We start from the raw sequence: 16,691 nt of genomic DNA on the forward strand, positions 1-16,691 counted from the left end.
TCGGCCCTCTAACCTGGAGACTGGATGGTGATATTAGACTTCTAATTTCATATATCTGTCCTGTAGACCCATAGGCACTACCTGCGGTTTGTAGTGGGACTGGAACATTTTTAGTTCACTGTCCTCGCCTTGGATATAGTGATGCCGATGGTAGCAGCACATCTTCAAATATCAGGGGTACATTTCTTCCCCTACCTCAAGGACTGGCTGTTGAAGTCAAGCTCGCCCCAGGCAGTTGTCAACCACCTCAAGACTACTGCAAGCCTCCTGTTATCCTTGGGGTTCACTATCAAAATGCTGAATTCACACCTGGCTCTTCTCAGACACACTCCCCTTCATACGAATCATTCTGGGCACGGTTCGGGTTTGTGCTTTTTCCCCCAGAAAAGAGTCCAGGATATTCAGGCTATGATCCGTCTTTTCACCTCTGTCCTGGATCTCAGTGAAGATCGACCTTGTGGCTGCTGGGACTGGTGGCATTCTGCTGCAACAGCACGACAGGTGCCTATGCAAGCTCAGCAGTGGGAGCAGAAGACTTGTAGTGGTAGTTATTGCACCAAGAATGGGTCAGCGACCGACTCCTCTCCCCACCTCACCCAGAGTGGACAGTGGTGACCAATGGGTCATTTCTATGGTGCATTGGCCATCTGGGAGAGGTGGAGATCAGAGGCCTGTGCTCTCTGGTGGAGGCCCGGCCACGTATCAACCTCCTGACGTTCCGGGCCATCTGCTTGGTGTTAAAAGCCTTTGTTACGTTCATCAAAGGGAGGTTAGAACAGGTACTCATGGACCACTCCACCTCCATGTGGTATTTTCCCAAACATGGTGGAATGGTGTCCTGGGCCCTGCACCAGGAGGCACTATGCCTCTGGAAATGGCTGGACCATCAAAGGATTTCGCTGCAGGATCTTTGGAAGCCAGGGTGGATGAACCCAGTCAGTGACGATTAATGGGTCACAATTGGCATTTATACCCGGAGGTGGTGCAGTGTCTCTTCCGCAAATGGGGGAGAACCTTGGGTTGATCTATTAATCAACTCCAAGAATGTACAATGTCAGCAGCTCTGCACGTTGGAGTTTCCAAGGCATCTCTTGCTAGAAGGCTCACTCTACCTAGCTCGGAAGTCAGGACTCCTGTATGCCTTCCCCGCCAATATCCCTTCTACCCTGAGTTCTGAAGAAGATCAGAACTGACTGGGCCCAAATCAACCTAGTGGCCCCAGATTGGGCACTGAGATTACGGTATCCAGAGCTCCTGGACTTGAGCGTCTGTCCTCCGTACAGGCTGCCCCTCCGGGAGGACTTCCTTTTGCAGAGCATAGTTTTGCACCCTGGCCTTTGCAACCCCCACCTTCATGCTTGGAGATTGAGCGGCGACAGTTGAACACCTTTACCATCCTCTTGAGATGGTTGATGTCTTCTTGGCAGCAAGACAACTCTCAAAAAAATGTATAAGCCTGTTGTTGGAACAGATTTGGGGTTTGGTACGGCACATGTCAAATTGACTCCCTCCAGGCCATGTTATCTGACTGTTTGTTTTGGCTCTTGCCTGGCCAAGTTTGCTTTGGGCTCTTTCAGCAATTGTACGGCCTATGGACCAGCCCTCATTTAAATCCCTGGATCTGATGCGTTATTTGAAAGACCTACAGCACTTGTTTCCTCCCACTTCTTTTGTCCTGCCACATTGGGACCTTAACATGGTCCTCACATATTTGATGTACACTCCTTTTGAGTCACTTACATTTGCGGCTTCCTACCCCCAAAACAGTGTACCTCGTCGTCATAACATTGGTGCGGCGATTGAGTGAGCTGCAGGCTGTCTACATCAATCGGCCAAACTCCACCTTCTTTCCAGACAAACTGGTTCTGGGGATGAGAGCATCCTTCACAAAACTTGTGATGCCATTCCACATAGGTCAAACCATGACCCTGCCAGGAACTATGCTCTGCCTCAACCCTCTGAGGAGGAGGAGAGACCCCATCCCTTAGACCCCAAAAGAGCCCCGAGATTTTTTTTATCGCACCAAAAAAACACCATGTGAACAATTTGTGTTTGCGGAGTTCACTGGAATGAAAAAGGACCGTGCATAAGAGGACCATGTCCTGCTGGATCATTCCCTGCATCTTGATCTGCTACGCATTGGGCAAAAAGCCGCCTCCAAAAGGAATGCAAGCTCATTCCACCAGGACCAAAGCTTTTCCGGCTGGAGTTCCTGTTTTGGCATGTGTAGTTCCTGTTTTGATCATCTGTCAAGTGGCTACATGGGCATCACACCATATGTTTATAAAGCACTACTGTCTGGACAGCCAGGTTTGTGGAGAGATTGCGAGATGCTGCAATCCAACAGAACTTTTTTTGTTTGATACGTTATAGAATCAACTTTAGTAGCCCCAGTCAGAAGTTAAACACTGAGGTGTCAACTTGTGAATGTGCACTCGCCAGTGGGGCTACTAGCCTTTTCTACAGTATAAACGACAATTGCGGATTTTTACTGTGAACATGTAAAAATACATGTTCTACTTCTTAATACACAGCACCCTGTCGGGTTTTACTTGCGTAAATTAAGAAGCGAGGACTTTGCTTTGCTATTACTTTGTGACAAAGTCGAGTTAGCAGTTTAAAACTGCCCTTCCAGTCTACCATGGCAGACTAGGAGCCATGTTTTGCCTTTGTCACACCCAGGGTGGTACAACCAGTGCTGCAGTCCCTGGGGAACATACAGGCCCTGGGTACCATATACTAGGGACTTTCAAGTACGCTACTTTAAGCCAATTAAGTGTAAGCCAATCCCGCATATACACTTTAAAGCCTGGGTACTGGCAATGAGGCCTCGGTGCACTTTCAGAGTAGAAAAACCAGCAGCATCATCCCAAAACTTTGAGAGTAACCATACAAAAAGAGGCATTTCCTTATTTCTCTTCCTAATAAGAACTGCTCTGATGTCTAGTTAGAAGATGAGGAATCCGCAGTTAGAAGTCTATATTAGAACAGTTTACTTACCTTTGGTAACACTCTTTCTGGTAGAGACCAACCACACGTTTCTCACTGAACCTCCCATTCTCCCTGTTCTGTGAATTGGGCTGTATCTATTAATAGTCTAGGAATCTGCAAACTGGTAAAAGCCAATTTGCTGTTAGGGCTCTGCATCTGGTGGCGCATATGGCCGCAAAATCAACTGATGTCAGAGTGCAGGAGTGGCGAGTCTATATGGGCCCTGCATTACATTTACAGAGTGAACGGCATCCGTGTAGATCGGAGTGGCATCTATATGGAGACCTCCTGGGCAACCTACCAGCTTGCAAAGGTAGTGCTCAAAAGTTTACAGGTCCAGGCTGATGCCTGGATAATATTCAAAAGGTGAGCAATCCGAGGTCTACCAGAAAGAGCCTTTCAGAATGAGCGTTACCAAAGTTAAGTAACTTGTTCTTACAAGCTATCCCCTTGCCTCAACGAGTCCAAGACATTTGAGCCATGACCTCGATGTTTCAACTGGCAGCCTGGGTCTCTGTGAGATCAGCTCTAAGGCCTTATGCTCCGTCATCCCGCTTGTGGGCCACTCCAGGTGGAACATGCAGGCTCTGCAGTGAGATCTGGAGACTCCTTGTTCTCAGCACGAAGGCACTCTGTCAGATTCCATCCAGGTGTCAAGGGAGACTGCGTGAAACCTGCAGTGGTGGCTGCCAGACCACAATTGGACCAGCAGCAGACTTCTTTCCCTACCCCACCTAGAGCTAGTGGTCGTGACTGATTAATCCTTGCTGGTTGAGGAGGTTATTGAGGGGATGCAGATCAGAGGAATCTGGTCTCAAGCAGAGGCTCACTTGTTGGAGTCTCAATCCATTCGCTTGGTATTGAAGGAGTTCCTCCCAACCGTCAAGGGTGAATGGCTACAGGTGCTTACAGATAGCACGACCACCATGTGGTACTGCAACAAACAGGGCAGTGTGGGGTTGTGTGCCCTATCCACAGTCTCTACCTCTCTGGACTTGGCCGAACACTCTAGGTATATCCCTGATTGCACAACACCGTAGCAGGATCTTTGAATGCCAGGGAAAAAAAACTAAGCCACTATTGCCTAATGGCTCATTAATGGCAGTTACTCTAATGTGGCATAGGGCATCTTTCCACAATGGTGGTCTATTTGTCCACCACAAACTGCGCAGTGTCAAAACATTCGCTCATTGTAGTTCCCAATCCAGTTCTCCCTCGAATATACCTTCCACCCGGTCTGGGGGTTGGCACTCCTGTATGTCTTTTCGCCCCTACCTCTCCTGCTCAGAGTACTGAAAAAGCCCCAGACTGGCCCAAGAGTGTTACTCTGAACTTTTGGTCATAAGCAGATGTCCTCCAAACTGGCTGCTTCTTTGGGAGGACTCCTGTCGCGACAACATGGTTGAGCCTTGCATCCAAACCTGCTCAATCTACATCTTAATTTTTGGAGATTTGTAGATGGTTTTCCATCTCTCTCCTGAAGTGTTCGGTGTAATCTTGGTAACCAGTCATCCATCAGCCAAATCTGTTTATGCAGGTCGCTCATAGACGATTGTTGCTTGCTGTTTCGCCACAAACATCGAACCCATTCATCCGCAACGATCAGCTGTTCTTCTGTTTTGTTTGTCTTTAGCTCAGCAAGACCTTGCTGCGGCAACAGTTAAAGGTTACCTCTCTGCCCTTTCGGCCGCTTTACATTTACCTGATTAGCCATCCTTCTTCAAGTCATCTATTGTGATGGCTTTTTTTAAGGGACTGGTCCACATGTCCTGCCAACACCCTTTGAGATTAGGTCTTTCATCACCCCTGCACACTTTGTGAACAACTCGGCACCTAACATGGTAATTTTCCACTTTCTCTTGTACCCATTACTCCCAACACCATCCTTCCAAGTTGAATTGTACTAACTCATAACTAGGCTGATCCATGTGAAAAGGCGAGTGCTGTGTAATCCTAGCTTTTGACCCACAAAGTTGAAGTTGCACAAATGGTTAATGAGCAGTGTACAAATACCAAAAACCTTTTCACAATGAGTCTCCAAGCAGGCTGCAGTCAGTCGCTGTGAAGTGCAGTCACCCTTGTCTACACAGCATGAACACATTGCCTTCCTTTGCTTTGCAGAGCTACTTCAGAGGCTGCTCTTGAGATGGAAAGCCAGCAAGAGGAAGAACCTGCCCAGGCCTCAGAGGATGCAGATCTTCCATCAACCACCCAAGACCCTCCTACCAGCTCCTCGGGAGGTGAGGCCTGTCAGTGTTTTCTTTGTGCAGTGTTTAAACCACGGCCTTGTGTGTGCTCCTTGCAGGTCGGTTTGGAGTCTGCTTTTAAATTCATGAGGTGTTGTGAATACATGGCGTCATGCAAGTAACGTCTCTAAAAGTCATAACCCTGCCACCCTCGCAAAACCTGTGTGGAAAACACCTTCCATTTTGTTGGGTCGTGTGGACTTTGCTGTTGACATTTCTGATTAACATTTGGAAACCGTTTATAGAGGCTCAGTGAAGGTGCATTTTGAGACCCACGCTGCTCGTACACCTCCTCTCCGGTAGGGAATGTTCATCAAACAGCTGGTACGACTGTCAACATGTTTGAAAAAGAAAAAAAAAGTTCTAAAGATTTGAACAGTTAAGAGTACTTTTTGGTGTTTTGGTTTGTCATGATTGAGCGACCAATTGAACAAGCATTGACATAGCCAAGAGGTCTCGCTTTTGGGGAGCCTTATAAGTATTTAGTTATGCAGCAGAATATCTTTTGTGTAACAACTTCAACTGTTGCCTGGCTGAACACTTATAAGGTCCCAAAGGCAAGACCTATTGGCTATGCCAATGATTGTGTGTGTGCGCAAAGGGCATGGATGGGAGAGGGAGTGGTGTGTTAAAGGGCCCTAGAAGAGTGATGGTGTGTTGTTTCAGAAGGACATGTTCCCATCCTTTCTAGGTCACAACGCAGCACCCATCGAATGTTTTACAAAGTGCCAGTGCTAGTTTTGGTCACTCGTTCCGCCCTCTCAAGCCTGGCAGGGCTTGGGTGGACCCATCCTAAGGACACATTGGTAGAGAATGCAGGAACACATAGTTTCTGCTGATATGGCTGAGTGGCGTGTGGTGAATTTCTGAATAGGGGTGGAATACTAAAGAATCATGAAGAGGAAACAAATAACAAGGCCCGATGCTCATTGCAAAGTTTAAGGGCGCAATCTAATGAACTCATGTGAGTCGGGTGTGCCTGATAACACATCAACTCCACTGTAAAATCTCCCACTTCCTGGTCATAAAAGCCACAATAAGACCAGCACTGCATGTTTGGAATGTGTCGTCACAGCCCCTGGAGTACTGGTGGTCTCACAGCAGATGCTTTTAGGTCGATCTTATTTTGAAGGTGGAGTGGTGCATGTGGTTTTTAGGATATATAGTTCAGTTTGCAGTTTTGTTCGCATAATGCAATTGAGCCTCTGCTTAATTGCCATGCAGCCGTGTAATAAACATGGGATGGTTTAAGAACAATGTTGGCTTGTGTGCTCGTATTATCACGTACGTTTTTTTTCTTAAAAATGTGAGCGAGTGGCTCTCTGAGTCAGCTGTCGGTACTGCACTTGTGGTATGGGGAGGGACTGACTCCTACTAAACTGTGAAATCACAAGGATCGTCGTGAAGCAGGTTATGCGCTGCCTCCTCTGAAGATCTGGCCGCAGAGGTATAAACTATGGGGCGACGGGCTGGGCTTGGCACTGCTCGAGTGGAGGGGGTATGGAAGGCCCAGAGCTCGCATTACATTACAAACCCCAAAAGAAACAGTGGCTCAATCCTGATGTTTACGATGCGGAGTAGAAGAGGGAAAGGATCAGGTTCGAGTCTTGCCGAGTCTTTAACATGTGAACTAAAAATATTGATTGTAACAAATAAAATTAACAATTGCATGATTTTAATAAACAATGCAGGCAGATTTAAATTAATGAAATTGGGGAGGGGTTGACCCCTACTTAACCGTTAAATCACAAGGATCGGCGTAAAGCAGGTTATGCGCTGCCTTCTCTGAAGATCTGGCATCAAAGGTATAAAGGGATTATGGGGCGACGGGCACGAAGGGAGATTGTGAAGCTTTGAAGTGGAAAAGGAAATTAAAGATGCGCGGGCATTGAGAAAGGCAACGATCGGCGTTTGTGAAAACACAGTGCATTTACAAACAGAACAAGCCCGGGAGTGGTGCGCGCGCTCTAAAAGGAATAAAAAAAAAAAAGCATGGCGAAGGGGCGTGCGCGCGCAAGTGGGGGAGTGCACTCTTTTTCCAAGCACACACTCGTGCTTGTGGCGCGCCGCTGCGCACTCCTGCACGCTGTATGCCGCCACAAGCACGAGTATTTGCTTGGAAAAAGAGTTGTACGATGGCTAAAGGTCGTAGGCGAGACCTAAAAAGGGCTTGCATGACCTTGCTTGCCTTTGTGTTTTATTTTGAAATTGTATGTCTCATGTACTTACTCTTGTATTTAGCACAAGAAAAGAGCCTTCGGATTGAAAAATTAAAGTGTGTACTCTGGTGCCATGGCAATAATACTTTTATTATAGAGGAGTGCGTTTCAGTTTTTTTGTTCTTAAACGACATCCATTTCTAGATATTTTGGGCGTGTGTAGAATCAGTAAGGGGTTGTGCTGGAGGCACTGAACTAAGGGCCTAACAGCCTACCAGGTGAGTGGAGGCAGTGCTGTCGGCTACTGTAGCAGACCCCCACCCCTCCTTTACGAAGACCTACTCACCTGGCAGACGGGCATTGAAGGTACTGCTTTTATTTTTTTTTACTGAAGGCGCATCTTGTTTGACACGTTCACTCTGCGATGAGGGTTTTTTAAAGTAAACTCCAGAAGTGGGAGTTTATTTTCAGAAAAGAAAACAATGTCCCTGCCATGCAGCGTTTTTAATCCCTGTGCGTTGGCGTTTTGTGCAGTTTCCCTACCAGGGGCTGCCATGCCTGACATGGCGGTGCTGTGTAAGGAAAACGAGTGACAGTCGCTCTGCCTGAAATAGGGCGGCATGATGGGTACAGTGACCCGACAACCTCGTGGCGGACTGCCCACCAGGTGAAGGGTTTGCGGCACCAGAGTAAGCTGTGACTGGATAAACCCACTAATTCACCAGACTCTAAATAGAGCAGGAGAACTGAGTCTGGCCAGTGGGGCATCAGTTTACGTCAGTGCTCCCATCCCACTCTACCAAACTCTTAAAGACCCCCCCAAAACCTTAACCCTTCACTAATATGAATCATCATAAAAAGGTGTTGTGCCTCCATCTCTCTTGATTCTGGTCTTGCTGCCTTAATTCAGTCGCTCAAATGATTAAGTGAGTTTCCCTAGTATTCATGATCTGCATGGAGTTCCGTGTGCCGAGGCTTATGAAATACGCATCCTTGGCACTTACAACATTGTTGATATTGGAGTCCTGGGTCTATAATACACTTAGCGCCCCTCAGGCACAACTAGGGTCACTCTCACTCCATGGCACTTAAGAACACACTGACCAGAGCGACAGCGCCCAGAATACTTGGGCACGCAATAGTCCAGGACTGGAATGACATGGAGTGAGGTGTCCTCTTAGTTGTGCCCCCAGGGCAATGTACGTAATTTGCCCCAAATGTGTGGTTTTGTGGTGGCACGAGGTGTTTTCTATGCAGTTGTGATTACCTGATGTACCTGCAGATGCCTTCAAAGATCCTTCTGATATGGATCTTGCCAGTGCTCCTGCACAGGCGTGCTCCCTGATTTGAGATGGGGGGGGGGGGGGGAGATGTGCACAGTAAACAGTACAACAAAGGTAACCAGGGACACTGACTGCAGCCCCCCCGCACCACGTCATCCTCTCCTCTCCCCTCCCCCCAAGGCTAATGATGTCACACTGCCTGTCTGAAATTGGGAGAACTCTGCCCTGGCTTTAAAACGTGGCCTGGCCCACTCCCATTTGAAGACTGAGCTTCTTTCTCATTCTTATATAGATGGCATCTCACCAGTACAGATGCAAACTCATTGACTGGGGAAGATTGCCTATTTGAAGTAACCTGGCACACTGTCTGCTCTTGGCGAATACAATTGAAGGTGCACCGCAGCACAGGCAGGGGCATTGCACCCCGCACACTATTGGGGGTGTTTTGCAGCCCAGACAGGGACGGTGCACCCACTATCTGGTACATCTCTAGCGCTTGGTCCCACTGTAAAGAGTTCTTCATGGGGTAGTCTTATCTGATATCTTAATTAATAGTATGAAAGTTTTGAAAAGGACAGGGCATTAAAGACTAGCAAACTGGCTGCGCTGCACCAAAGTTTGTTTGTTAATCGGTGGTGATTAACGTCCTGCCAGGGGATGGCATTTCAGCACTTTTTGATATCCGTCTGTCTTTGTGACTGCACAACATGTTGCAAAAGCAGTTAGCATACATAAAATGCCTTTTGCCTGTTCTATGGCCATATGTTTACATACGTTGGTGTGTGTGCGTATATATGTATATATAGATATATTCTGCAGAAATTGTTACATTGACTATTTCAGGGTCAAATACAGAATAGCAAGCTCGTGCCACAGTAGAGATTAACATCATTTTCTTCGATCTGGAAGGTTGTTAGAGTTGCAAACTAAGATGATTTATTTTAAACTCTTTCAAGCATGAGAAGAGGAGTTATGCCATGCAAATTCACTTCTTCTTTACTGTTTCCCAGATCCCATCAGTAATCACCCGAAACCTTTCAGACGAGTAAGACTTCAGCCCCAGACATTGAGGACTGGAATCCGTGGACGGCAATTCAACCGACAAAGAGGTGAGCTTATGTCGCTGACCAAAGCCGCATGCAATCTTCGTATATAGCAGTGGTGGTTACAGGCTTTATGGAGGGGAGGGGACTAGAGGAGCTGTGTCTTGTCCAATAATTCCATACCAACACATTTTCTTCACAATGTACCCAGAACCTCAAATCCCCACATCTTTTGAATTCAAGGTGTCTGGTTCTTGAAGTAGAATGACCATGTCCAATGAGCCATCACATTGAGGATGGTATCTTGCGACCCTCCATTGTTTACCGTATGATGTTTGATATTATTTTTAACCATGCCACTTTCCGTAAACCATATCCATGCAAACCATTATTAGTTTTCCTAACCCTTCCCCTATTCTGGCGCTCACAGTAAACTCAGAGTAAAATCATAACCTAAGCCTCACTATAATGCCTACCCCAAACCCCCACACCTTAACTTTTCAATACGGAAAATGGCTCATTGAAATCGGTGGTTTGGTGGGTTTCTTTGGGGATGAAAGTGTTTATTTTACTTGGCTGTAGATTATCTTTATAATGGTATTTTCCCGGACAATTGTTGTCCCTTTACTCGTGGTGTTATGGTACATGAATTGACCCCTTCTACTAAATATGAAACTGTGCAATGTATAATGCATCAAAAGCAGAAGCTCTAGTCCTTGTGATTTACCAATCCCAGCTGCCCCCAGGACCCTGAATGCATCAGATCTTACAGGTGGGGGCACATTCAGGTAAAAGTATGGAGAGAGGTTTTGAGGGGAGGACACCAAGAAAAGCAACAACTGACGGACCATTCTCTCTGTCTATCCTGGAAAAAAGCAACATTTTAAGTGTCTACAAATTCACATGCTGGACTGATGCAAGAGATAGTGGTTATGTAGAAGTATAGGGGGATGAAGAGAGGAGCATTGAGAGATTTATAAAGGGCAAGAGGCTGAGGCGTGGACTGGAACAAATCTGTCCAATATCTTGCCCTGTGTAATTCCGTGGAGTTTTGCTTTTTCTTTGCAGCGCCTCGGACTTGCACATCCCCTGAGAGGCAGTGGGTTTGAGGGGATGAGTGAGCGGCTGTAGGTAGATGGAGACAAGTTGACCGTAGACCACGATCAGAGGGCATATCATGTTAATTATAATGCATAGACAAACGTTAAAGAAACAGTATGCTAAAGAAAACATTGCTGCAAGTCAAAAAGTAAAAAATAAAAAGATGACTCCGTATAAAAGGCATTTATTTAATAATTTTCATCTTGTTGTAGGTATTACCCATGCGATGGGCGGACGAGGCTTGAACAGAAGCAATATTGGCTGACTGATCCGTGTTCGCTTTTCTGTCTGCAGCTGTGAATAAATATGAAGCCTGCGTTTGTCCCTTCAGTGTAATATTGACCTTGCTCATAGAACTTTTGTACTTCACTTGTTTTGCGCGAAATTTAAGTGTTTATTAATAAAATTAGATGTAAAATGTCTCGAGTCCATCAGTCTCTTTTCTTTCCCAAAGTCATTTTCTGCGATCCATCTCAGCACTTATACCAGTCTTTGGCTGTGTTCTGCTGTGTCCGCGATGCTGTCCTCACCACTGTTCTACTTGATGGGTTCAGGTTGTAGTATTTATCTAAAGAAAAGAACCATTTGAATTTATTAATTTGTAATACACTTTTGTGGTCATACATTCATTGTTCACTGGTAGTGATTCTGGATGTTTGTGTATTTTTCAATAGCCAGACTGCATGCCCATCATACTCTTGGCTTTCTGTGCCATCTTGAATATATATATATGTCCCTAAACAAGCTTATAGAGCCCTTATTCCTCTCTCAAGTATGCTCTTTTTTTCAACTAAGTAAGCAACAACTGGGATGCGTCAAGAGTAATAGATTCTGCAACTTGTAAATTGAAAATCCCCCACTGTTAATCTACCAAATTTCCCTTTCTTTCTGTTTATCTTGATATACAAATAGAAATTGCCTTGGCTTCATGGACAATCTTACCATGGTCCCCAATGCCATGATGAGCACGAGAAGGGGTACATGATACACCTTCTCGTCATTGTTACTTGCGCCAAAGAGAATGTTTGAAGTAATTACTTAAACGGTTAAGCTTCTACTCCACACAAACTGTCCTCCCACTGTGAAGAGGACCCTTTCCACACCTCTAACTATTTCCTTTTTCATTGACTATTGTGAAAGCTTTGAAACAGCTTGTTTTGGGGGATTCTTGATTTACAATTGATTTTTATTTCAATATGTTTGTCTATCATTTAACTAGGAGAACACACACAAAGTGGAGTAGTATTAGTGTCAAAACACAAGCATTGCATTGGTAATATCTCAAATTGACTGCAGAGGTGGCAAATACAGGCATTGAAACTACTCCCCTAGAATAGGTGATCACATCAAGTAGGTGACCTCTCTAAAAACTACTGTACCTCTAAATCCTAGCCGATAAATATTCTGGCTGATCTTTTCACTCTAGATTCCTCCCTTTCTGAATAGCCTCCAAGTGCCAGACAGCACCCAGAAACAATTATTTCATCCAGAAATTGCTTTCTCCACTGCCAGGTGGCGCCATGTGGATTCAGCCACAGCTTCACAAGCCCAAAATGCGATGACCACGATACATGTAGGGCTCAAACTGCTGGAGTGAGTGCCTGTTTAATGTGATAGAGGCTGTTAGCTGTAGATTCCTTACCTTAGAATTTACCCCAGGCATCAGTCTGGATCCAGAGTTTTTTTCTTCAAGAAGTACCCCTGTGCGTCTTCAGGTGGCATCAGTCGGCTCCGCATCTGTCGTCTGCGCCAGGATGACTTTGCAGGACCTACATAGATCCCGCCCATGCGCCCCTGATGTCGGTGTTTTCTTTTTCTATGCCAGCCTAAGCGCAGATCCGCAGAGGGCTACCTCCTAGCTGATTTTTGGCTAGACTTTTTGCCGACTTCTTTTTCGAGTTCTCGACCTCCTGGTATGTCCCAGCGTCGGATCGGCTTCAAGCCTTGAGGCTCCTGTCATCGGGCGATGTCCATGACGGATCCTCACCTTGTATGCCTTTGGTGTCTGGAGCGCGACTGCGACCCGACAGTGTGCTCTGAGTGCCACGCTATGAACCCAAAAGCTTTGCAGGAGCGGTGCCAATGCTGCTGGAGGCCCAGCACTCTGCTCCGCATCGCTCCCGTTCTCGTGTCTGTCGCGAAGCACAGACTCTTCGCACTCCAAGTAGTCTGGGAGGTCTTCAGGTAAGTCAGGAAAACACAAGAAGTCAAAGAAGCACAAGTGTTTTTCAACATCTCCCCTTCAGTCGGCTGACGCGGGATACAGAGCATCGTCTCTCCAAATTCAGAAATTCTGAGGCCCTGTACCTCATCTTTGGGCAGCCCGGCTCCGCTTCGGGCCCCACAGTTGGTCGGGGACACTGGGACTTTGGACACCGGCAGCTACGGAGGGTCCCCATGTATACAGGTCTGGATCCGGATCGATGTCGGTCGATCTCGCTCGGCCTTTCCCGGCATCAACCGTGCCCCCAGTCGGCACTGACCCCATCCTCATCCTGGACACTGAGCCAGACCGAAGACGGTTCTTACGCTGGAAGGGACTTTCGTCGCTGTGTACATTCCTGGCATTCCTTTTGGGCCAGAAGATGAGGAAGAGTACTGGGAGGGGATGCTAGACCCTTTAACTGACCAGCTTGAAGAACTGGACTGGCGAATGGGCCTGGGTGATGCCAGTGGTGTGGACACGTCCCCTGACACTGACTTGCTTTCTCCCCCTACCGTGGCTACAGAAGAGGCAGCTTCCTATGCTTTGTTGGGGAGGAGGGCAACCAAGGTCCTCTGCCTCGAGCTCCCTATGGTGACAGTCAGGACTAACCACCTGACAGGTGCTTCAGCCTGCGGCTTCCTCTTCTGAACCCCTTTTGCTGTTCAATAAAGCCCCCACGGATGTCCTTCTGGGCACTTGGTCCAAGGCCAGCACAGGGGCTCCTGTGGATAGGATGATTGCCTGCCGCCGCCACCACCCCACTCCGGGCAACCCAGTGTTCTCGACCCAATACCCCTCCCCTTAGAGCTTGGTTGTCCAAGCCTCATCAAAAGATGCATAACCCTTCTGCTCCCCCAGATAGGGAATCCAAGAAACTGGACCACCTTGGCAAGATGGTTTTCTTCCTCCAGCTTGGCATTACCGCATGCCTCTTGGGCCGATACTCCCATATTATCTGGGATACAGTTGCGCAGCTGCTGCCTCAGTGCGCAGTGGAGGCCCGGCCCATTCTCTCTCAAGCAGTTGAAGATGGAACCTAAATTAGCCATAAGAGGTGGACTGGATAACACACTCACTGAGCAGAACGATTGTCACGTCAGTAGCTGTTAGACGCTAGTCCTGGTTGAGGACTTCTGGCTTCTTGGGGGATGTCCAGTCTTCTTTGATGGACATGCCCTTTGGTGGCACTCGCCTTTTTGGCGACAATGCGGATTCCGTGCTGGAGCGCTTTTAGGATTCTTGAGCTACAGCCAGATCCTTGGGCCCCGCAGCTACCTCTCGTCCACCTCCGTCTATCTTTCATCACTTTCATGGCTACAGAAGGGGCGTCCAATGACGTCCTGTCCAGCCTAGCCACCGAGTTAAGCAAGCTGTCCAGCCTCTGTGTGGCCGCAGACGTGGAACCCAGAGTCTTCGTGGGCCATGGAGCCAGAGGCGGGCCAGTCCACCCTTTTCCCTCCTGCCATCGTCTCCAAACCATCCTAGTCTGAGGTTCCAGGCCCATCAACCTAGCCCAAGAGCGGTCTGCACTCGACCCAGGAGACTGGATGGTGGCCTTGAAGGGTGCTTACTTTCATATCCACATCCTGCCAGCCCACTGATGTTACCTGGGATTCACAGTGGGCCACAAGCATTTTCAGTTCACCGTGCTCCCTTTTGGCCTTACGAGTGCCCCTCAGGTATTACAAATGTGATGGCAGTGGTCGCAGCTCATCTGCGCGGATCAGGAGTTGTTGTCTTGCCCTATCTCGATGATTGGCTGTTGTAGGGGTGGGCTTGCCCCAGGTACCTCAAGACTACGGCGTACCTCTTGCACTTGCTGGTGTTCACGATCAACCTGCCAAAGTTATGTTATACTACGTTACGTTACGCAACAATTACCCTCGGGTATCCAGGCGCTTAACTAAAAAACAACAGCGATAACAGGATAAGCATGGAGGACAGAGTTCAATCTTGTTGGTTAATAGCCATGTTTTCAGTTCCTTCCTAAATGACAGCAGGTTAGGGAGGCCCATATGTGGAAAGGAAGTTCATTCCATGCTCTGGTCGTGCAGGTAACAAAGCTTCTGTCTCCCCAGTTGGCTCATTTAAATTTAGGCACAATCGCGGTCTTCGTTCCTAGGGAGCGAAGAGTTCTGTTGGGAGTGTACCATCTAAAACACTGCCTGAGATGGACCAGTCCATAGTTGTGCAGAGCCTTTAAGGCCGTACAGAAGGATTTAAATCTAACCCGTTGCCACATTGGCAGCCAGTGGAGCTTTCTAATTTCATTTTGTACATATATACATTTAGGTGTGCCTTCTTGCAACCTAGCTGCCGCATTTTGCAGTAATTGCATTATGTTCATATGTTGCTGCTGCATGTCCAAATATAGACCATTGCACTAATCAAGTTTGGGCAGGATGAGGGAGGTTGTAACTATTTGACTTTCCTGGGGCAGTAAGTGTAATATTTTTTAATCACACAGAGTCCAGAAAGTAGAGTAAGTGACTGCATTCACCTGCTCCCCAAAGATGAGCCTGTTGTCAGTTACTACTCCTAGGTTTTTGGCATTTCTAACCGGAGTCGGTAGGGTACCTAACTCGTCAGGCTACCATCTGAGTGACTGAAAATTTGTGTTCTGTCCCAAAATAATCACTTCAGTCTTACTCGAGTTCAACTTTAAACAGTTTTTACTCATCCAAGTCTTTACGGACTGCATGCAATAGTGGAATTTACCTCCTCTCTCTAATTCCTGATTTGGCTGCAGAGACATCACTGTTTGTGTGTCATCCGAATAATGTGTTAAGTGAAAGCCGAAAGTTCTAATCAGTTGTGCCAAAGCTGATACAGATTGAATAGTAGAGAGCTGAGAAATTTCTGTAAAGGGAGTCAAGGGCATGGGTGGGTCAGAGATAATGTGTATTTTGGCCACCCGGGATAAGTGAGGCCTCTCGTCGCCACCGAAGAACGGATGAATGTAAAAAAGGTTTGTTTGACTGTCTTTAAAAAGAACAATGCGATTTCATCGCATAGAGTCTGGCTGCTTGAGATCTTTGGAGTGCAGGAAGAAGCTAGTCTGGATATCGTACTGAACAGTTCTTTGGTGGAATGTATGGCCATTGTAATCAGGTTGCCCAAAAACGTTTTCCGTTTTAACAGAGCCTTATATGAGGTTAGGCTTTGTTTATATTTCTCTTTTTCTGAGCTGTTATGTCTTTGTTTTTGTTCCCTAAGTTTCTCAGAGTACCAAGGTGCGGTTGGATAGGAGTGTTTCCGTTTAGTTGTTTTTTCAGGTGCCACATTCCTACACACTGACTCAATCCAGTCAGTATACCATGTCGTGGCAGCCTCTAAGTCGTTGAGCAATTGTGACATAGTAGTAGAGCGTTGGTCTTCAATAGAGCCCCCACCTCCTGATAGGCCTATTCAGCGTATGACAGATAAACCTAGTAAGAGTGGCTTTGACCAAATCCGGTCCTGTTGACCCATCTGTTCAGGATTCTGTAACAAATGCAATATTTATTTTAAGGCTCTTTATAAGTTAGGCACCTGACTCCCTCTCAAACGCTCCCTTTCATTAGAGCTGTTTTGGGAAACTGTGCAGTTTCGAGCATATCCTCCCGAACAGTGAGTCCGGGATATTCAGGCTTTGATACCGATGTTTCAGCCTGGAGCATGGA

General features: G+C 47.0%; 2 protein-coding genes across 13 annotated transcripts in view; one reads left to right on the top strand and one right to left on the bottom strand.

The window, feature by feature from the left end:
• Nucleotides 1-11,245, top strand: part of TPR (translocated promoter region, nuclear basket protein) — a 645,150-nt gene extending 633,905 nt beyond the window's left edge. For all 8 annotated transcript variants that reach the window (XM_085601673.1, XM_085601674.1, XM_085601677.1 and 5 more), the window contains exons 49-51: nucleotides 5,113-5,231; nucleotides 9,690-9,788; nucleotides 11,036-11,245. In XM_085601673.1, the coding sequence (XP_085457799.1) occupies nucleotides 5,113-5,231; nucleotides 9,690-9,788; nucleotides 11,036-11,088 (271 nt within the window). In that variant the 3' untranslated portion in view covers nucleotides 11,089-11,245. The remainder of the gene's footprint in view (nucleotides 1-5,112; nucleotides 5,232-9,689; nucleotides 9,789-11,035) is intronic.
• PRG4 (proteoglycan 4) overlaps nucleotides 11,185-16,691 on the bottom strand; it is a 331,309-nt gene continuing 325,802 nt past the window's right edge. For all 5 annotated transcript variants that reach the window (XM_085601683.1, XM_085601686.1, XM_085601685.1 and 2 more), the window contains one exon: nucleotides 11,185-11,391. In XM_085601683.1, coding sequence (XP_085457809.1) covers nucleotides 11,297-11,391 — 95 coding nt within the window. In that variant the 3' untranslated portion in view covers nucleotides 11,185-11,296. The remainder of the gene's footprint in view (nucleotides 11,392-16,691) is intronic.

This window comes from Triturus cristatus, chromosome 4_2 (genome assembly GCF_964204655.1).
Source record: "Triturus cristatus chromosome 4_2, aTriCri1.1, whole genome shotgun sequence".
NCBI classification, from domain to species: domain Eukaryota; kingdom Metazoa; phylum Chordata; class Amphibia; order Caudata; family Salamandridae; genus Triturus; species Triturus cristatus.